Here is a 23,014-nt window from a genome sequence, read left to right as displayed (position 1 = left end):
AAAAAGATGAGCAGGATTTTCTCAATTATAGCTCGGTCAGATGAAATGATGATTTAATGTGTAAAGTTGTGGAAAAAAGCAGAGGAGGATCATCCCTGGCTTGTCTTTCTGGCCTCCTCAGAGCAACTAATTGGTTTGAAGAGGAGACAGAAAAGGAATTAGGATGATTGAAAAGATCAGGAGTGTGTAAAAGAGAACACACTCAGAGGCAAAGATAGAGGGAGATGAAAAGATGTGGAAATTGAAAGTGTGTAAAAAGAGGAGAAGAGGAAAGAGAAGGGAATTGAGGAAGGAGAGCGATGGGAGACACAGAGGGGGTAACCCTGCTTGGCTGTCACAGCAGTTTATACTCATTAGCAGAGCTCTGCGTTTGAAGCCCGTTATCTGCAGCCGGCGGCACGTTCCACACGACCAAGTAGGACGAGAGAAAACGCACAAACATGCAAACGTACTGCGCAAACATTTAGAAGCAAATCTTTATTTGAAAAACAAACACAAAGAAAAAAATCTACTAAAATGCATCCAGTCAGAAATCACCCACAGGAGTCACTCTTCAGGTCCTGGTCTAATTATATAAGCAGTGAGTCCTTATGTAAGAAGCTTCCCCAACCACTGGCTATCCATAAAACATGAAGTCTTGTATTTGGTTCATGGTGACACATCCTACCTTCTTCTTCTTCTGCCTCGTGTATCCAGGCAGACCAGAAGAAGAAAGACGAGAAGTAAAGGAAGAGGAGTTGAGAAATGAGCAAAATCTGATGAGGATGGAAAAAAGAAGCCATAGAAGAGATAGACGAATTCAAGAGCAAGAAGACAGGCGACTGTAGAAAGCAATATGATGGAGGAAAAAAATAAGGAAGGAAGAAGTGTTTTAAAAAAAAAAGCAAAAATAACAAATGATGCCCACATTTCCTAAGAGTTTTTCTAAACAAAACAAGTCGGTTGAATGTTTCAGACTTCCAGCATCAGTCCGAGTTTAACTAAACTGAACAAATGTTTTTAATAACTCAGCCTGATTTCCACAGTGCAAAGGATTGGATGCACCAAAAACTGTGCCACAGGATTCTTGGAGTCATTGGCATTACATGTAGATGAATCATGGGTTCATTTAGAGCAAAATCTGCATCTTGTATGCAAATGAGCCTCATTGCCTCACAAGAGACTATTTCAATTATGTGACCACATTTTCAAACCTCAGGTATAGATCAGGTTATTTATCAACAGTTACAAAGTGCTGCTGTTTGAAACGTGACAACAAGTTAACTTTGTACGTTGTTCAGTAGCAGGTTATATTTTGGTTACTCACTGCCCGGTGCTTGTAATGTTAGTGGTTCCCCGTTACATCCGGCCAGTGTTCATTTACCAAGCAGAGCAAATTTAACCTCTTTATTCATCACTCTTCATTTTTTAGATAGACTCTCAAGTTTGAACCGACCACTGCAGAATAACTGCTGACTGTGGGTTGGAGACTATTGCGACTCCTACTGGTCAGGTGGAGTAAACAGCAGGAATACATTAAAACAACACATGAGAAAGTGTTGTAGACACAACAGTTTTCAGCAGTGAAAAACACAGACCTCTCTTAACATTACTAAACTTCATCAGCTAGTGTGGTTTCGCAAGGCTCGAAATTGCAACCATTTTGGTCCCATATGCATCTCCTGGGAGGAGGAGGAGGAGGAGGAGGAGGAGGAGGAGGAGGCGGAAGGTAGGGCTGGGTGCAGTCTGAATAAGTGGAATGCCAAGAAGAAGTAGAGTTTAGAGCTGTGTGAATCTTCAAGTAAGGAGGTAAATAGTGAAGCGCTTGTTGCCGGCAAGCTCTGTATGTCTGTATGTCATGTGATATGCGCATCACGTACATGCTCAGCACATATGCGCTGCAGGTGTACACAACAGCGCTCACTCCTCAGAACGGGACAGAGCGCAGGTAGAGGAGACTGACTAAGCCAGTGAAAAAGAGAAAAAGTGTTATTTAAAAGTGAACAACTGTTCCTCATGAATAAGAATATGAGACAATTCAGAAGTGCTAAAATCTGCTGTTTCTCAAGTGTTCGCTTGAGGCTGGCTCCGGAAGTACCGGAAGTTACATACACACCAAGCCAGAAAAAGCCATTCTCAAAGCATAAATTAACCTATTTACAGCCAGGTTGTATTTTTTTCTAACTCGGCCGTTCAGATGATATTAAGATCGCGAGCTCCACCAATAAGAGGCGCAGCTGAGGATCACTTTACCGGCATGCGTCCTATGGCTGTACGCGAAGCCCTTGCCACTACCAATATGGCCGCTACAGCCGATGCGCTTCATTTTCAGTTTCAGAAACAGACGGGTGACGTCTGGGAGACAACGTCCATGTTTTATACAGTCTATGGTCTTAGCTAGTGCTACTAACTTTTAAATTTGGGTGCACCAGTGCTAACAAGAAAAATAGTTTATTTCAAGCCTTGTGTTGTCATAAAGACTTTGGTGTAAAGACATGCTGTAAATCAATCTGGTCTGGTAAACTAAGAAATAGCATTTTGAAATAACCTATATTGGTGTTGATAATCTCTTTTAAATTGTGGATTACGACCAAGAGTGAGATTTTCACGTGATCACTTAGAAACTCCTCACAGGGACTTGAAATAAATCTGAGATGTTGAAAGTTTTCCTTGATTTGGGTCACAGCTTATTTATAAGGAGTGATGTCTGGTCGCAGAGACAGACCAGTTGAAATCCATTGGTTTAGAGGATATCAAGATCATGGGTTTGTCTAGTAGTGAAACAGCAGGCGACTCTTTAGGTGTTGGCAAGGAGGCCCAAAGACTTGATCTGTGGTTCACAGACTGAGCTATGAATTTCCAGGCACTGCCTCCTCGAGTCAACGGCCTTTTCACTTCTGACGTTGAGAAATAGGCTGAAAAAAATACGGCTGTGTCTTTACATGCTGAACAAAATCAAAGGGCTCAGTTTGAATACAAATTGATAACGTTTGTTTTGATTTTTTACATCTTGAATTCCTGGAACCGTCAAAGTTAAAGGGCGCACCACTTTCTCTACAGGTGACAGAAAAAAAATTAACACAAACCGAAAGTTTCTCACAGGCGCTTTGAGCAACAAAAGAGGGAGAAAAACTGTTAACACAACCACTCTGAGGCAGACTGACTGAGCCATTACACCAGAGTAATAAGAAGAAGATAACAGTGATGGTGATACTCTGCACAGTCTGCAGAACACATGAAGCTCAGTCATATTACAGCACTGTCTCCTTATTATCACTCTCTGTAAGCCTCAGGGTGTGTTTGTACTCCACGGGAAAGCAATAAAGCACACGCTGACAAGCCACAACTTATTTCACAGAAAATCACTTTGAGAGACTTTAAAACTAACAGTTTTTAATGGGAACTCCAGGAAAAAGCAGTTTTTTAAACTGTCAATGAGCTCAAAAAGATCCTCTCTTCCTCTTTTTAAACATCTTCCCAAATTGAAGGATTGCGTAAGTGTACTGAGATATTGTTCAAGCAGTCAAATCATTTCTGTTTGAAGCATTTTGACTCTGATTTAAATTGAAGTGAAGGCTGGAAAGCACCACACCAGAGGACGGGTAATGGACTGGTTCAATAACAGCAATAAGCGACTGATTAAAGTCAGTGGGGGAGAGGATGTAAAAGAGTGAACCACTGAGAGACAAAATGACAAATAACAGGCAGAAAGCAAGAACGAATAGACAATTCACACCCTGACTTTAAGTAATCCTTATTTCACCCAGCTCTGGGATCTTCGGCTGACACTGACGCACAAACAGGAGGACTGTCGGCTCAATGTCTGTCGTCTTCAAGCTGATCAATTCAATATCAAATCTAGAACTAGCTGCTTGTATTCTCCTCATGTTGGCGAATGATTCATGTGTTTTTTTCCACAATTATGAAAGATCTTTGTCACTTCCTCTTACATAACTGTGATGTAATTCTCACCTTTCTTTATGTAACAGTCCTGTAATTGACAGTCTGGAGATACAAGAATATCAAACACCACCAGCACACTGAACACTCCCATGACGCTTAGTCGTGTATCTAGAAATGTTTTGCCTCACTGATGCTTTGAGCAACTATAACTGTGCAGATGGAAGGATTTCAAAGTCTTTTTATTCTGACTTTGTATTATTTTTACTCCACTAATAGATGCTTAAGCAAATGGTTGACTAATCTTAGTAAAAACGTGGTGGATGCACGGTGACTGTTGATCAACATGAAACTGGACTGAGACACTCCATCCAAACTTGGCTGCACATTGTTTTTAACTCACAACATAAAATCACAATATGATTGAGTTATGCTTTCTAAACAGTAGCATGTCAGTATTATCAATTTTCATTTGGGCATTTCAAAAAGCACATGCTCTGAATCGATGTCTCACTTGGTCTCTCACTTTTGTAAGCAACTTTTCATGACTACTAACTTGCTCAGAGTGCGACTTTGACAGGCTGTTATCTGCAGCTGTTCACAGTTGGCGTATCCATTCTGAAATTAATGATCACAGCAATCAGTCAGTCAATCTGGCATCAAAGGATAAGCAGTTTCAGTAACTCTCCATTCTGTACTCAAGCCTGGAATTAGCTACTGGAGGATTTGGGTCTGATTTCTCTAAATGTTCCTTGAAGCTTCTACAAGCTGCAAGAGGAAGATGCTTGAGCTTGTAGAAGCTTGACTGATGACTTTCTGTCATTTGATTAACTGATTGACTTTGACTAGTAAGATTTACTGATTTTCTCTACTGAGTTCCACCTCTCTGCTGCTGATCTCCTCTGTCTATGTAAAATGATTCTAGTACCCACTATATATGAGTGTTTTGACCTATGGATACTATAGAACGAGACTCCAAACTAACTTTTTTTGCACAGAGCACAGCAGCCCTAAGCTCAATTTTTAAGGATGGGGGGAAAAACAGATATACGATATATCAGGATTTTTTTGTTTGACAATATCAGCATTATGATTCTTTGTGAAAAAAAAATGTTTTTTTTTTCCAAAGTCTTCATTTCAGTCTTTGTTTAATAACTGAATTGGAAAAAAAGTTACCACTTTTCTCCAGCATAGGGTAAAATTTTTCCCTCTGGCTCATTTTATGTGAAAATATGGCTCCTGATATAGTCTATATCATCATTATTTAACTTCTTCACATGGTCTGGTGTTAAAAAGCAAACTAAAAATCACAAAAGTGCACAGTTACAGTGCACACTGTAAATTGACTTGTAAAGTAAATATTCACATTTCCTCTTATTTTTACGATGTGACTATCGGGATTTGTCGTCTCTGGCACACTAGGTTTATAAAAGTAAGCACTTATAGTCCTCTTGGCCGTTGTTAATTGATTAAGAGAGTAATACGAAACCTGTAGATTCAAGTGGTGACCCCAAAACTATGTTTAGGATGAGCACCAATGTTTGTGTTACATACACGCCAAACTTCATGGAGCGTGACTTTAGACTCCTAGGCCATCTGCAGTCCTGAAATTGACTCTGGACCCAGTTTTCCCAACATGTTAGTATCATAAGGGTGAAATATTTGACACACGTCTCATCATATTTTGTCATTTATGTTAACTTGACACTTTCTTGTTTTTTGTTTAGCTAAAATATACCAGACTGACAGTGTCGACTGACGCTGGCTCCACTCTGTTGTGGTCTAGCTGTGTCCCTGCTCTGGCAGGTCAGAGCCAGATGCATCAGATACAGAAGCTTCCTAATTTTGCAGAGCTGTGACATGTCAGTTCACAGAAAGCGGATTGATAAGAGCAGGAAGTCATAGACAGACACCACTTAAAACTGGGTTTCTTTCAAAATAATACAAAATTGGTCAAAACCAGATCGAATTTAGCCACATGCTGGCCTGGATGCGCAGCAAGGGCTAGATGACTGATGAGAGGGCACACAGTCATTAAGGAATGAAGTTGAACCAGAGACGCATCTGGTGTATTCCTGCTATTAAGTGAGTTTCTAGAGGTCTGAGTCTTAAATCAAACCTTTATGAAGATTTCTTTCTTTTAATGCTTTCTGAAACTCTTGTTGTTACTTCCCTTCCTTTTTTTCCTGAGTATTGCTGTGACTTTGTGTTGTTATTTTGTCTTCACTAACCAGCATGTCATTGTGGTTTTCTTTTAAAACCTTTGTTTCTTAACTCAAATAAAGAGTCTCTGCATCGTCCTTGAATTGGCTCTTGTCACTATGCCCGAATGGCATCTTTAAGTCAACAAAAACTCAAACTCAGAGTCTTAGTTTGTAGTTTGACAACTTAACACAAAAACTCACACACATTTTTTAACCTCTGCCTCCAAGCAGACAATGTAACCTCTTGAACTGCTCAAAATCCTCCAGGGGAGCGTTAATATTTATAATTTCATCCTGCAGAAAAGAGCATCAATAGATTTTTTTTTTTTTATTCTTTATTGCAAATTAAATCGTCCATTAAAGGACAAGACAGATGACATTGTGGAAAATAGATAGTTTTATGGTCGATATTTGTCCCCTCTAACAAAACACTTTTGATGAATGTGTGTAATTTATTCTTGTATCAAGATTTAATTCCTGCCTCTGAAACACCAAGAGACAAATGACAGTGCAGATATAAGATGGCACTGAATCACTGACTGTCATTTAGTCAGATATGGTGTTTTTAGAGGAATCATCATCAGAGGAGGAGAGTAATGAGCGGTAAGCTGTGTATCGATCCTGTCCTGCCATTGGGCTACTTTTTTAGGATTTATGTTTTTGACAGATTAAAAGCAGGTCAACACAACGAGGCTTTACCAGCTCATGGATTAAACTGAAAAGCCTTTACATATTTATCTATACATAATATACTATACACAGAGGACACCTCGGATAATTCAAAGCTTTCGTGAAAGTTTTCTCAGAAGGACAGGATGGCCTTGGTAACTAAAAGGCTGTCTCCGCCCATTGTGGTGAAACACACACACACTACACAAACACACAGAGCACAGACTGATCCATACATGTTAACACTGTAATAATCGTCACTCAGCAGCTGTGAGAGAGTAGCTCATAGGGATTGAACAAAATAGAGGAAACGGTGCAATAGATCAAGACGAACATGGACACTTCCTGTTCTTCTTCTGTAGTTTCCCCCCAGCGCAGCTGAGAGGAGGGCGACACACAGACAAAGAGTATGGTCAATTATTCACCACATCTTGCAGCAATCCATTACACTGCATTTATTATACATCATATGGCCAGCGACATGCCACGCAAGCCTGAGCAGCTACACTTCCCCGCCGGAGTCAAAGAGGCTTCCTGCTATTCATCACACAAAAACTAACGCATTGGCAATGACATGAGGAAGTCAGGGAGCACTGGCACACACACACTGGCACGCACACACACACACACAAGCAAAGAGTGCACAGTAGTGCTAACAGACATGATGAATGGCTGCTGCCGGATCCAGCACAGCACTCGTACAGGTATAAACACGGTGCAGCAGAGGAGGGCGCTTAATCACACATATCACTGTCACCAACACTCATCATCACAGACAAGAAACCTGCAGCACACTCACTGCCTCATTCACACAGCACACTCTTTTACACGACTCACAATGTAATGATGAGAGCAATGTTTGTGTAACTAAGTGGGCACCATGGCATTGCTTTGTGGCTCAAATAGTGTGACTGTCAGTCGCTTCACTACTTTAAACCAGACTAATAGTTATCTCTACAAATGCTGAACCCAAAAAACAGTCTTTTAACCACAAAACATATGAATGTTTATTTTAAACATTCTGTCCTATAGTCTCCCAAATCTTAATTGAAATGTGCATTGGATTAATTTAGGCCAATGTCTATTTGTTCATTTCTTATAAAGACTACATGAACTTCAAACATCAAATAAAATTACACGACAGCTCTTGATTCAAGAGCGAAAACAAGGCCACTATGGCAACAAAGAATAAAAAATCAATTAAAATGCAGTAATAAAAAAAAATTCTCAATTACAGATCAGTCATACACAGAGCTCTTTTCAGCATCTACAAAACTCTTGTTTAAGGAGACCGTTTAGACAGCTTTTCAAATGCTAATACATTAAATATTCACAGTAAAGAAGGTACACGCTGTGGACTTGGAAAATACGGTCCAAGAAAAACCCAACTTTAAATATCCGTCGTTATCACTGTGCAAAATACATGGGATTGAGCAAGGTTTGAGACCCCTAAAATTGATGTATGAGACCCACTAAAAGGCTCAACGGCAACATTTTCAGAGGTCTCTTAAGAAGTACATTCTACTGTACATCGTTTAGCTGAGTTTATATGTTCACATACATGTGTGTTTGTAGGCACATGCCCCTGAAGGATCCATCCTGTTTGGTTGCAGAGCATAGCAGTTGTAGCGTTGTCCTGTAGTTAAGTGCGCGTTCACAACTCTCCTCCGCTCTCTACATAGCGCACGGCAAAGTTCCGCCCGGATACACACACAGACACAAAAACACATGTGCGCGCATACAAAGAGACTGGCACTCCTTATGGCGGACAGCGTCAGGGAAAATAATCATGAAACCACGGCGCTTGTTTACATACTTTTTGGGCTTAGTCCTAGTTCAGACTTTTTTTATTACTATTATTTTTTGTGCTTTGTTTTTTTTTTCCCTTTTTGCGCCTCCCCTGGAACTCTTTAGTACCCCCCAGGGGAGGCGCGCCTCACACTTTGAAAACCACTGCTTTATACCATCAACAGTTTTTCTTTTGTTGTTCACTTATAGTGACAGTTTTGTGCAGATATGAATAGTTATTGTTGGTTTATCTTAATGTGCAAACTACTTTGACTCTTTCAGCTGCACCACCAGCAGGTCAAAGTATATCAACATCTTCATGATCTCTGCCCCACTCAGCAGTCATATTCTCTTGACAGTATATGCCTCTGGGAAAGGATGGCGACTTCCTGGTAATTCCAGTGAAGCCATAAGGTGGCAATAAAGGACTTCCAGCTAAGACTTTCTTTTCTGTGTGTCATAATTTTTATAGCCAGATAAACAAACTGAGCAGCCATCATCCCTCACCTCTCTATGTCCACAATGTGAACTTTATCCCCCTGAGTTGCACCAGTTCATCCATTGGTTGATAGGTTGAAGTCCAAACTTTTTCAAATAGGGCCACATTTGATTTTAGTAAATATAATGAAAGGTTAGCATCTCTCACCGATAAACAAATTAATTGTGAAAGTAACACATGAATGCTTTACTTCTTTAGCTATTTCTCCAGTGATTTCAGTAAAAATCAGTCACTAAGTGTGGTCAAACACCCTTGTGCCATCATTACAGACTTCTGAAATCAAACCTCACCTGTCAATTGTCCCTTATTAATAGTTGATTAGTGGTCAGTTTCCTGCAGTGTTACCTACTGCGTAAACATGTGTATACTCTGATTCTTCTCAAAGAAAATTTGTCAGGATTTTTTGCAGCAAGATCAAGATCTGGATTTTTTAACAATTGTTTTAATGATGTTTTTATTACTATTTTGAACTTAAATAACATTAGGGCCCAAAATATATCTTATCCTGCATCTTGAACTATTTCTTTGCACAAATTATTTTCTGCAGCATTTCAAAGCTTTCATCTAGTCTTGTGACGTTAAATATTTTTTTTTAAACTTGGAATGCTGAACGTATAGAGCTTTATCTTTATTGAAGCAGACTATGTACAGTCCACGTGAAGTTTAGCGAGACATTACTAGAAATATTTATGATTTGTTTGAGCACTTGATGGAAAATTTAAATGTACACATAATTTAGAACACAATTAATGTCAGCGCTGTAATTAAAATGTTTTGAGATAAATGCTGAGGGTGATGTGAAAACAGAGCTGGGGCTCTGATTGGCCCCAGCGACTTAGGACATGCCTAGGTGGAGTTTAACCATGAACTCTAAGTTACACAGAAGCTTACTTAAGCGATATGAACCCGAAAATCAAATCTGTCTTCTTGTAACTTACTTGCTGATATAATGATGCAGATTTGTAAAAGAAAAAAAAAATACATGAAAGCCTTGTCACAGTGATTTTATATTTATTTTTTTCATTCATTTGTTTTTTTTCTTTTTTTCTTTTTTTTTCAGATCACTGCTTGTGTTTTGTGTTGAGACCTGATTAATAATTTCTGGAAGCAGGATTTCTTAATGAAGATTGGCTTTCAAGAGACAGCATCAAAACGCTTTGTTGCACAAGTTAAAATTCTGACCTTGAACAGTGATTAGCTGCATCCTCATGTGCATTTCTGTTTACATGCGAAGATTAAAAAATAAGCATTACAATAAAACAAATCTGAGCCAATGTCATTTTCTCATTACAGATATTACCTTATTTTTTACTCTGGACATAGTTTATCTGTAAGACTCGGGGGCACCACATGTAGAGTCTGTGAACTTCAACATAACTTCTTCGATAGAGCCCATTATTATTGACAGTCATAGGAAATGTCACAAATACACATCAACATCTTCTAATCTATTCAGTTTGATTGAAAAAAAAAAGTCCATGTCTAGGTGGCCCTTCTTCTCCTCCTCACTCACCTCCTCATCACCTGAAACTGGCACTGTTTAACACCTGGTCTCTGGACAAAAAAAGCCTCATTCTTCATGACTTCATAATTGACACCAACCTGGATCGCTTCTGCATCACTGAAACCTGGCATCAGCCCTTAAACTATTTCCTACTACATTAAACTGCACCCCCTGGATTCACTTGACTCAACGAACCCCCTCAGGATGGGAGGGGGTGGTGTTGCTGCTGTTAACAGAATGGACATGGACACAACCACCATCTCTATCCTTCAAGCTCCTTCATTTGAACACATTGCTTTTAAACTCTCTGGTTTCACTTCCCCAATCTTTACCCTGATCCATCATCCACTGGAACTGACTCCCCACTCGTATTTAAAACTGCTCTGACTCCTCAATATTCAGATCTCTGTTAAAAACTCACTTTTTTAAATTAGCTTTCCATTTGTGATTGTACTGTGCTTTTGTTCTGTTTGACTTGTCTTCCTTGGTTGTATTGATTTTAAAAATTCTACAGTGTCTTTGAGTTCTTGAAAAGCACTATCTAGATAAAATGCATTATTATAATTATTATTGTTATTATCATCACTCAGTGCTCCCAGGCCTGCATCTAGTAAAGTGCAGAGCTTGTTGAGTGCCATGTTAAGCATCTGCCCTTCACTGCGTAATAAATAAGTAAACATAAACCAAAACAAATCCTCTGTCAAAATCATCTAATTTGACAGCTGCTCAGACTAAGGGTGTATCAGTGTATCATTTAATCATTCAGATTTTCTTCCAGAAACAAAATCAAAGAACAACTGCCTCTTTGATTTTCCAATTCTAAGTACAAAGATTAAAATCAAAATACAAGGCAGTTTTCTTTTACATGACCACACTTGGGTCAGTGAATATTCAAAGCGAATCATATTTTCTTTTGTTGGTTTCAGTTTATCAAAAGATAAAATCACAGAGAGACGAAAACTGGCCCAGATTTGGTCATAGACAAGAGCAGAGAGAAAAAAGACTGACACAGTCACTCAGCAGGAAGTCGTCCACTTCGCACTGGAGGTCCGGATCGATCATGACCCGAGCCTCCTGTCAGACAGGATGGAGCACATCAGAGAGACAGCAAACCACTTCCTTTTTAGCAAGCAGAATTATCAGTGTCCAGCCCTGAGGCCTGCCTGAACCGATCATCTTTCCTCATCAACCGTAGAATCAACCCGATCCTGTCAGCCTGAACAATCAAAGGAAGTTTAGAGCAGCTAGAGCCTTCTCAAAATAAAAGCCACTTAAAGGTCCCATATTATGCTGCTTTTCTGCAGTTTAATATGGATCATTGATGTCCTCATAAAATGGTAGTAACATGTTTTGGTCCAAAAAGCCAATAAATCAAGCACAGTAGCATTGTTTCCAGGCTCTCATAGCCCCTCTGTTCAAAACGCTCTGATTTAGTGGGTGTGACCTTCATATGTAAATGAGTCACGGCTGATACCGCCCCGCTCTTCCACATCACTGAGAGCAGCGCCAAGAGCTCTGAGTGCACTATGTTTCGAAAACAGCAAAGCTCATTTACCGTAACATTACAGGCTAAAACAACAGGCTAACTGCAGCTAAAGTTAGCATTCTGAAGCTAACACAGAGACAGGGGGGACACTGAGGAAAAGCTCTTACATCTGCTCCACAGCACACAGCATTTAAAATACTCACATTTCCAGGGTCTGAGGTTTGTTGGCAGATGGTTGGTAATGTGCCTGGATTCAGAACCAGTCTATTCTCTAGCCCTCTGTTGTACTGTCCAAAGTTGGAAACGTAGTTGGCCGTGAAATGACTAGCACTCACATGCGCAGTTTTACTGAGTGTAGCTGGCACATTTCCTCGATAAATGAACTCCAGCCACTTAGTCTTGTCTTCTTCCGAGATGGAAAGCTTCAGCATGGATCTATGTGGCTGTTTACAGCCAAAAACAGCCACACTCCTCTCCAGACATGGGGAGGGGAGTGGGCGGGGAGGGGGTTCGGGGGTATTTGCTCCGGTGGACCAATCAGGTCAGACTTACGCCTGATTGTTCAAAAAAGGAATCGCTGACGTCGGCAATCCCCAGAAATTTCAAATAGCTCGTTTTAGGTCAGGATTTTACATTCACAAGTACTACTAAGTACAGGTTTTGTCATTAAATATCACATTTTGTGGGCTGGGAGGAAAGCCAAAGACCCACAAATTTCACTGAAAGACTTAATAAAGTGATTTTTGTATAATATGGGACCTTTACCACTTAAATTGATTTGTACTATTTTTTATTGTCTCTATTATCAGAGGTTCAGACCCCCAGCAGATAAACAGGCTCTTTCTAGCATTTAGCTCAGAGCTATGTCACTCTTAAGTACAAAAACCACGGGATCACCTGTGACACCGCTGCGGATGAAATTATGGTGCTAAAAGGGTTTTAAAGAAACACCAGATAAAACTGTTGATCCTCAGGTGCAAACTAAGCAGAGCTAAACTAGAAGCATGAAGCCAATACAGAAGAGTTAAAAGCTGCAATTCTTCAAGCACCCACTTCAGGACTGTGGAGGCACCAGAATCTACATATTCAACACTTAAAAAATGATCTTTACAATACACAGTAAAAAATGTTAATTGGGGTGAATTTTTGTTTTTATTTTTAAAGATATTAAACTTGGCATGACTGACTTGACTATTTGAGTTACTAGTTAGACCAAATAAAGTGGTTTTTACAGAACGAAGTAGGCACTTCAGATTTCCTCAATGTCATGTGCACAAAATTGCGTTAAATCTGCGTCCTTTGTCTTAGCTAAATTGACAGAGCTGTCCTTGTGAAAATGTTAGCATAAATTCTTTAAATAAAGCCACAGACAGTAGTGTTTTTACACAGTGGGTACATCAAGGGACAGTTTTACCTTTCAATTTCAGTTTATCAGCGTGAGAAATCTATAGTAAGCAGCTGTAGGAGACTTAAACAAGGATTGGGATGCAAGAGGAAATGAGGGAAATGGTTAACAACACTAACCAGCAATTCTTAAGAAATCTGATGACTGCATGTTAAAGGAACCAAGAGACAGACTGAATATGTGAAATGTTTTCACTTCAATTTCTGAACACCAGGATGACAAACTGACAAGTTGTGAAAAAAGAGGCGATTCTGTCATTGCTGATCATCGTAAACAGAAATCCACAGAAGACACTCACTTCCATACTGGTGAGATTACAGCGGTGAGTCCCTGCAAACCAGCCACTGGTGGAGCACTGATCAATGTCCACATCCTGCAGGTTCACATCCACCCGGACCACCCCCCTGCAGAGAGAAGAAGAGAGGGATTAAGGAAAGAAAGAAACAGACACACAGTGACAGAGTAAAAGAGGAAAAGTAGGAGGGAAGTCATGAGATGCAAAATTAAAGAGGAATCACAGAGAAAGTGCAGCAAGGGGGAAGAGATTAAATAATTGAAATGAAAAGGAAGCAGAATTTAATGAGAGAGGGAGTTCAGCATAGTATTAAGTAAAAATAGCAAATGCAGAATAAGTAAGATTGAGGGGAGTGATAACAACAAAGAGGAAGAGGAGAAATGAAAGAAATGCATTTAATATATGGAAGATATGTAAGTGTGGGGGAGGCAAAGGAAGAGACCACACCAGGGTCAGCATGTTGCAGAAGTGAGACAGAGAGGAAGAGTTGGGAGAGTTAGTGTGAGGGAGAAAGGAGCCGAGGCAGAGAGAGAAGAAGAGCAGAATGAAAGAAGGGAAAATTAAAAAGGACAGGAAGAGTGATGATCAGGGGGAGGTGGGTCAAGAGGGCAGAGAGAAGGAGATAGAGGACGGTAATAGAGAGGAGAGAATGAAATGGGTTGAATGAGGAGGAAATTAAGAGTGATGGGAGATTTTAATGAAGACAGAAAGGAGGAGGAGGAAAGAGAGGGCAGAAAAAAAGAAAGAGAAGCAAGGTTGAAGTTTTGGTATGTTCGCAACAAAGTTATCTACAGATCTTTTTTAATACTTTGCTTTCCTTTGTACAAGATGTCTTTAGCAGGATTCAGAGGGATGGGGTGATGTATTGATTTGTGGCTGTATAAAATTATAAACTGTGACAGAAAAGAGGAAAGAGGGGTCCTGTAAACTGTCCTTCTGGTACCCCTGTGTTGTCTTACATCATTTACAGCTTAAAAAATAAAAATTTCCCTCACACTGATGTTTGGAAAAACCCTTATTTCAGCCTCTGTCTGAAATTCTTTGTTTAATCTGCTATCTCTTTGTCTCCACAAACCCCCTTCCTTATGACTGGCCATTGTCCTGGACACCTGTAGGAGGAAGACCTTGGTGTTGGAGGCCCGTCCCTTCAACATGTCATAAACCAGTTAGGAGATCCTAATGTGACAACTTCATCGTTTAAGCAAGTCTTGTAAAGATATTGTGAAGAATAGGGTGGGAAAAAAAATTGAAAATCGATTTTTAAGGATTTTTTGTTTGAGAATATCAAAACAGGGTTCTTTGTTAAAAAAAAAAAAAAGCTTTTTCTTTTTTTTTAATTCAAATTCTTCATTTCATTCTTTCTTTAAAAATTGGATTGGAAAAAAGTTACCACTATTCTCCAGCTGAGGGTGAAATATTTCTCTCTGACTCTGTGATGGGCATTTTATGGGAAAATATGGCTGCTGATGTGGTCTAGACATTATCATCATCATCTAACTTTTTCACATGGTCTGGTATAAAATTGTAAATATCTAAGAATCGCAATTTACTGAATCAGCACCCCAAAAATCATAATAGAATCAAATCACAAGAATAGCATAACATCCCAGCCCTAGAGACAATATCTTGGTATTTTTAAAACAGACTGTTTTGAGCCGTTTACAGATAGAATCAGGGACTTCTACAATATATGAATGAGTACTGGTGAGAAAATTTTTACACTCAACATCACCTCCCTCACCAAGAAAGCCCAGCAGAGGATGTACTTCCTATGGAAGCTGAAGAAGTTCAACCTGCCAAAGACCGTGATGGTGCACTTCTACACTGCCATCAGAGAGTCCACCCTCTCCCCCTCCATCACAGTCTGGTTGGCTGCAGCTACAGCAAAGGACAAACACAGGCTGCAGCGCATCATCCGCTCTGCAGAGAAGGTGATTGGATGAAACCTGCCATCTCTCTCTGACCTGTACACCTCCAGGACTCTGAGGCGTGTAGGCAAGATTGTAGCCAACCCCTCTCACCCCGCACACAGACTGTTTGAGAGTCCCCCCACTGGTAAGAGGCTGCGGTCCATCAGGACCAGAACCGCTTGACACAAAAACAGTTTCTTCCCCTCTGCAGTCAGCCTGATGAACACTGCCCTCCCTCCTCCTCCCACATAACCCAGACTCTCCCCATGAGACTGTTTGTCTGTCGACTTATGCGCTAAATTAACGCCCACTTAACTTTAAGTTGCACAGCTCCACACTGCACCTTGAATCCTCTGCTTTTCTCATTATGGTTATTTCTTTTTTCTATAAATATTCTTATTTTATTTTATTTTTCTATATATTTTTTGTATATTTGTCAGGGTATATGCTAAAATCCTGAAGTTGATTTCAATACCTTTTTAAGACTTTTTCAAAACCTTTAAAAAAGTTTTGAGACTTTATCGCAACTTTCAGTTATAGTTGGCATCCACTTTTTAACAGTTGTAGTTTACAGTTTTACAGAAATGATGTAAGCTAAGGAGAAATAAAGCTTGAAAGAACAAATGAAACTAAAGGCAGGTTTATCCACACTCCCACAACAAGAAACAGGAGTTATTCAAGGCCAACTTGCTGAAGAAAATGAGAAATTATTTAATCATTTTTAAAGTTTAGGACGTGTGCCGGAGATTGTGTGATTTGCTTTAATGTTGTATTTAATTTCTTTTTATGAAACTAGAAATGACATTATTTATAGCTGGTGTTTATACCGCTCACAACCCTTATTGTGTATTTTATTGTAACTAGAGTCTTTATGTATTTTTTTTTATTTTATTCTTTTTTATTTATTTTTTTTTTTTCTACAGACTCCATCGATTTCTGCTGTTAACACAACAATTTTCCAGTTTGGGATCAATAAAGTAACTCTATTCTTTTCTATTCTATTCTATTTTAGAACTTTATCGGCTGAATGTTTAACGTCCCAATCAGGGGACAGTTGCAAGGAGGAAAATAAATATTCATGGATATTTTTTGGGTCAAAGCTTGAATACCTATGATACTTAATACCTCATAAAACCACAGGGCCTTAATTTTCCAAAATTGATTTATCAACTTTTAATACTTTTTAAGACCCCACGGACACCCTGTTTGTATATTCTGTATCTTAACTTTCTCTATATTCTATTCTATTTCACAGAGTGTACAACAAGTAATTCTATATTAAATTCTTGTTAATTGTTGCACCAACACAGCAAGTAAAATTCCTTGTATGTGCAAATGTACTTGGCAACAAAACTCAATTCTGTTTCTGATTCTGATTTAGTCTGGATTTCCAGCATTGTTACTCTACATTATATATAAAATACGAGAAAGCCAAATACTTCCCACTTTAGACCATGTTCCTTTTCCATTATCCAGAGTCATTTTACTCCTTTGTCAAGCAAAACTACAGTTATATATCTATATATGTTTCTCCATCTAAATCAATACCCCAACACCAAGTGAATGTCTATTTGCTAATCCTGCTCCAGACACTAACTTGTTTCTCACTGTCAAATTTTACCAACAGAGCTCTGACAAAGACCCTTCAGGATGAGAGCAGGATACTTACTCAGCCTTATTCATGACAATCTGACCTGAATGCTGGCACTTACAGTTCAGTGTAAAGAAATACCTGATCTTGTCACTGATATTCACATTTCACTCTGCAGGTCATAAAAAGTCATCAGTATGAGAGTTTTCTCTATTTATACTTAAAGCTTAACAGAAATATTCGCTTCGTACCAACTCTTTTTATCAAGTCCTCTCAAAGACTCTTGAAAATAGTGGATAACACTTCTGCCTAAAATTCCGCATATTTGCCATCTCAGTCTCAGTCTTTTGCAGCTGGAGTGTAACAAGACCTATATATTTTCTCATACCTCTGATTGACAGACTACTACATGTGATTCAAATATTGTAGTCAAAGAATTAAAGCTGTCCGCAGATGCATCACATCAAATTGTTAAATCAACTAGAGTCAGGTCCTTTTTAATCTGATTTACGTAATCAGATTTCCCAACTTGTGCAGCCCAAAGTCATATGACCACTCACAACCACCTGGTCACTCCATACAGTGGATAACAGAAGTAGCACAGTTTACATTAGGCTAAATTCATTTTACTCTAAATGCACATTCAAAGTCTATTTTGGAGCCAAAATAGTAACAGGAAGTAATGCAGTAAGTAGGCTATCACCGGCCCAAAAGTAGGATCCCCAGAAATGTTGTTGTTAAAAAACACGAAGTCAAACTGGGCTTCTCCTCCTTTGCTCATTGCCAGTGGCAGCGCACACCCACAGCCTCCGACCGTGACTACCTGAACACACTCACCAGCCCAGCAAACACCTGTAGCATCGCGTTTCCACGTGGAAAAGACTCGAGAGCCGAGCATCTGACTTGGAACGTTATCTCAAGCTAATCACTGGGTTATTTGACACGTACCTGCTGAGTAGAAAGCCAACTCTCGTCGCTCTTCGCCCTGAACTGCTCTCTAGATCCCCGAACAGCAAGTGAAAGTCAAGCTTCACCCTCGTTTAGAAAAAGGCTTTATCTGTTTGACATTATGGTTCACTTTGGTTGTTTTCCCGCTCTATGCTACGTCTGGTATCATGGCCCAGCCGCTCGGGATAGCGTCTTCCACTCGCTAATCAACACGCAAAGTCACATGCGCACTGGGCGCATTGGCTGAGGTGATCACGCTGACTCTCCGCCCAATAACGCCCGACACAACCAAAAACATCAACATACATACAGAGGAGAGGGTTCGAGGCAGACACTGGCTCACATACAGGGGCCCAGAAGTGAATATTAATACGGATTATTCCTGTAAAAGTTGACATTTATTTTATGGGAGAAAATCATGCAGACTCTACCCGTAAAACAAATGATTGTGTCCGTCAAATAAGTTGGGTTCACATGAGGGTTCTCGCACACTAGATGTAGTGTGTGAAGTAGTGAAAACTCTGTAGTAAACATGTCAGGCCTGTAGTTGGCGCTATAACTGTCTTGTCTAAAGCAGGTTTTGGTAGCTGTCAACCAAAGTACAGTTAGGCCGATCATCTGGTGTATTGGTGTATTGGTATTCTATTTAAGTCTTTATTTTTAACGTGATCTAAAAAGATGGAGTTCATTATTTTAAGGAGGATGAGGAGGAGACACCAGGAGAGTATACAGTATATCACTAAAGGTACGCACGATTTAAGCACAAATTTATGCGTACGCACTGTTCGTGAATGAGGCCCATTGAGAGCATTGTGATTGATTTTAAGTTGATTTTTTTCAATTTTATATCTTAATTTTTTAACTGTTTAAAGTTGTGTTAGGTATTGCAGTGTTCAGGCACATGATAAATTTGTAATCCCGCAAAACTATCAATGTACTGAACTTCCATGTCACATGATTCTGGCAATTGTTTTTATTTCTTTGATTGTTTATTGCCATTTGTGGTCCCATGGTCCTACTGAAGGCCCAGTGGCTGGGGCCACGGTTCGCCACTGTGTTATACCGTTGTATGGCAGGAAGCCAAGCATGACGTAAGCATTTCCACTGAAAAACGCTGGCTTGCTCTTTACATGGCAGTGGTGGCTGCAGCATTTCCCGAAAAAATTTTGCCCGTGTTGTACGTCACTTTGGACAGAAGCGTCTGCTAAATGAAACTGTAGAAGTGTACACAGTGGGGGACGCATTGTGAGAGAAACTTTGTTTACACGTGTTACAATGAAGAGAGTTTTAGCCCCAGAGCAGTAGACTTTTATTAGTGAATATTCTCAGCAGTAGGACGCTCTGTTTAGGATTGATTTAAAACAAACAACAGCCTGTTAGTCCACATCTTCATTATAATGAAGGGACATTCGACCTGAAGCTACAGAGTGACTCATTAGTGTGTTTTTAATAGTTTCTGAAGACAATGGAGCCCTGTCTGAGGGGAATAAAACATATCAGTTTTTGGCTAAACAAAGAAGACTTGCTGGAAGGATTAATTCATTGTGTGTGGGTGTTTTCTGGGATTTGTTGACAATGAGTGATATAAAGTTGGCCGTCTCAACAGACTTGTCCCTACAGGCGATGATTTGTTAAGTTGATTAACTATTCGTCTGTGGCCAAACAGTTCTGCTGGTAGTATCCACTGTTTTGTGTTTTAAAATAAAGATCTAAAGATAGGCTCTTTGCTCTGCCATGTTGACAGACATTGAAAACATTTTGTTTTCTTTCTGCCTACACCAGAAAAATCCCAGCAGGACCGTGGAGCGGTTTGAGTTCGACATACACAGGATGTCTGGGCCTGTGCAGCTCTGAGCCGTCACTGAACCATGCTGGGAAGTAAATACAGTGAAACACTTTCTAGGGATGCCATTGCAATTTATGATATTCACATAGCAGCTTTTTTCTTCTGAATTTTTAGGCAAGATGCCCATATGAAAATGCAACACTGTGTTTACTGCTGTAAATCACAAAAATGATAAGATACTGGATGTTAGAAGTACAATCAAAGCACTCTCCTCCTTTGTGATATTTCAGCGTTTATACGTATAGACAGCCTGCAATTAAGACTTCTTTCTCCTTAAACTGAACCTTTTTTCTTGTAACATTACAACTTTAATCTCAAAATCTTAATGTCCTTTTTATGAACTGCGGCCCTTATTCTCTGTCGTACATCTAGTAAATCCTGATCTTTGTTCTTGATGGTTCAAATAAAAAAATCAGAAGTTGGGTTGTGGAGGGATACTCGTTAGTCTTGCATAGTGCTTAACAAATTGGCTTTCTGTGGCACGGTAAAGCTAAATTTAGTAGTCACTTAGAAAGATCAGTTTTGAGTCAGACTACCCTAAAATCAGCTGAATTACGCAGGAGAGCAATGTTTACAGCCTGTTTACAAAAAACATCTTCAAGGAAAACACTGTGCGGGGAGTGATTTTTTGTTTTCTAACCCAATCAGAGAAGGAGCTCAGCTGATTGATAGGCAGGCGCCCTGTTGCTGTTCATGTGGAGGCTTGAAGCTTGCCCCATTTCCAATATGGCTCCCACAGACGATTTGCTTACAACTCTGTTCCAGAAACCGACAGGCAACTTTGCAGAGACTATGTCCATTTCTTATACAGTCTGTGGGTGGGTCTATGGTCTATGGGTATAACTAAAACTCTGATCATATGAAGCCTCCGCAGAATTGCTTAAAACTGCAGATCTTAGAGAGTCCGCTTGAGGCTGACTGCAGAAATACTGGAAACCACATAAAACACCAGCAACTAAAAATAGAGATTCTTACAGCATTAAAAAAACATGTTTTCAACCTAGTTTAAAAATACATCTTGTGTCTGAATAGCTTATATCTCCATCAGTATACACTATATGGGAGTTTTTTTTTCTCCTTTTTTTCAAATAAATAAGTTTTGGCTATAAAAGGGCATGGCTGACTTGACTGACAGATGGGCACTCTGGAGCTGTCTGCAAACAGGCTTGGGCCCGACTCTTTACCTGGTCCAAACTTGAACTATGTTAGGTTGAGTCAAACCTTTTATATGTTTCCTACTGACAGTGTGCTTTAAAACTCTGTATCACAAACAGATGGATGGATGTAACAGAGACAATGTAATATTTTACAGTCAATGGGTGTTAACAGTTAAATTAAGTCTCTTACACACTTCAAGACTGAAACAGCGCAAAACACAAATCTGCCATCACTATGCCGGTGTATCCACAAAGAGCTCCACAAAACAGTCTAATACTGGTGCCCCTGTGCGTGTATCGCAGGAGCACAGGAGACATGGCATTTAGACATGCAGCAGGAGCTGTGAGGTCTCTACACACAGACATGCAAACACACCACTGACCTGACGAATCTGATGCTTCATATCAGCACCTTCTTCCCCCAATTCCACCTCTGTTTGCCCAACCATTACACCTTTCTGTGTTACAGATAGCATACAAGGAGAAAAATCCTGCCTGGTGACAGTGCCTCAAGCTTCCAATCACTTGCTTGTTGATGGGAATATTTTCTGATAAGTTACTGAATGTCTAGCGGTGGCGATTGCTCTAAGACTGCTAGGGAAGCTCAGCTTCCCCCAAAATGTTCCTAAAAAAATTGGTGATATGTACTGCTGTGTGTACATTTCATTGACAAAATCTGCGCTAGAATTCCTTCATCTTTTGTTCAGAATCAGCTACCTATCACAGGTAACTGGCTCGACCTCCTTCTCATTCATCCCTGCAGCGTCTCAGCGCTTTAACGCAGTCGGACGCTGGGCGTCTTCTGACTTCAGCAGGGAAGCGTAGAGTGGGTTGTTCCACTGTGGAAACTGGACGGTCATTGGATAAACGCTGGGCTTTGTCCCGCCCATTGAACACTCAGCGTCTCTGGGGGTCTATGAGGCAGTGGGCTGGCCTGGACACTAGGCTTCTGCATGATGATTGGATGATCTGTCTGAGGTCGAATCCCTTTTTGATTGACAGTGAAATGAGCCAGTCAGAGATCTTGAAGTATAACTCTCCACAGGAGCATCTTCTGAGTTGTTCTGGACTGATCCGGAGGCTTTATCCCCAGCGAGTTTACCTTTCTTAAAAACAACGAGCGTTGAGAGAACACTGGTAAAATCCCTGGAAAAAAACACCTGGTTGGTACGACAGGGCCACAGTCATTTTCTTGAAAAGGAATGGAGGGTAGAATTTACGTTTAAATAAATAAACAAATTTATGATGTAGGTCAGAAAAAATGAGCTTCCCCTCCTTGACTGACCAGCAGCCGCTACTGATGTCTTGCTGTAGCAAAGAGATTAACAGTTATGGGTTTTAAACTTTGAAAGAGTTCAGATTTGACCATGTTTTGTATGATTTTTTAGCTGATCATTTCACAATTGGTGGTAATCAACATTTGCAACCTATAAAACAGCAGTATGAAATTGTCATGGCGACAAAACTCTTGAACTCGAGTGTGAAATAGGAGGAATATAGTAGCTCAGTTACCAGAAGAAAACTGCGTGTGTCTTTAACTAAAGGAGCCAAGTTCTTTTGAACCATTTCCACTTTACTGTGCAACACCAAGACAAGCTGTTTGTCACACACACATACAACATGCTAACTATTCTTTGCTTCACTCTCTCCAGCTAAATTACCCCTCCATCAAACAGGCTGAGCATACACACACACTCCTGTATGTCTCTTATCTTTCTCTCCTCTGTGGTTTGGTGGATGGGACTGACACCTCCATCTGCCTGCTCGCAAGTGGAACAAACAGCCATGGAAAGAGGATTTGGCTGCTGGCTCTGCTCAAACACACAACCAGGG

At 40.0% G+C, this 23,014-nt stretch overlaps 1 protein-coding gene across 1 annotated transcript in view; it reads right to left on the bottom strand.

Annotated features, from left to right (window-relative positions):
- Window positions 1-23,014, bottom strand: part of gpr158b (G protein-coupled receptor 158b) — a 122,300-nt gene that overhangs the window by 91,392 nt on the left and 7,894 nt on the right. The window contains exon 2 of the mRNA XM_074689386.1: window positions 13,733-13,838. Coding sequence (XP_074545487.1) covers window positions 13,733-13,838 — 106 coding nt within the window. The remainder of the gene's footprint in view (window positions 1-13,732; window positions 13,839-23,014) is intronic.

The sequence above is a fragment of the Halichoeres trimaculatus genome, unplaced genomic scaffold, assembly GCF_033239565.1.
Source record: "Halichoeres trimaculatus isolate MK-OKI-2021-1 unplaced genomic scaffold, fHalTri1.1 fHalTri1_scaffold_15, whole genome shotgun sequence".
In the NCBI taxonomy this organism is placed as follows: domain Eukaryota; kingdom Metazoa; phylum Chordata; class Actinopteri; order Labriformes; family Labridae; genus Halichoeres; species Halichoeres trimaculatus.
Note: the sequence above shows the minus strand (reverse complement) of the source record. Positions and strands in the feature narration are given on the sequence as shown.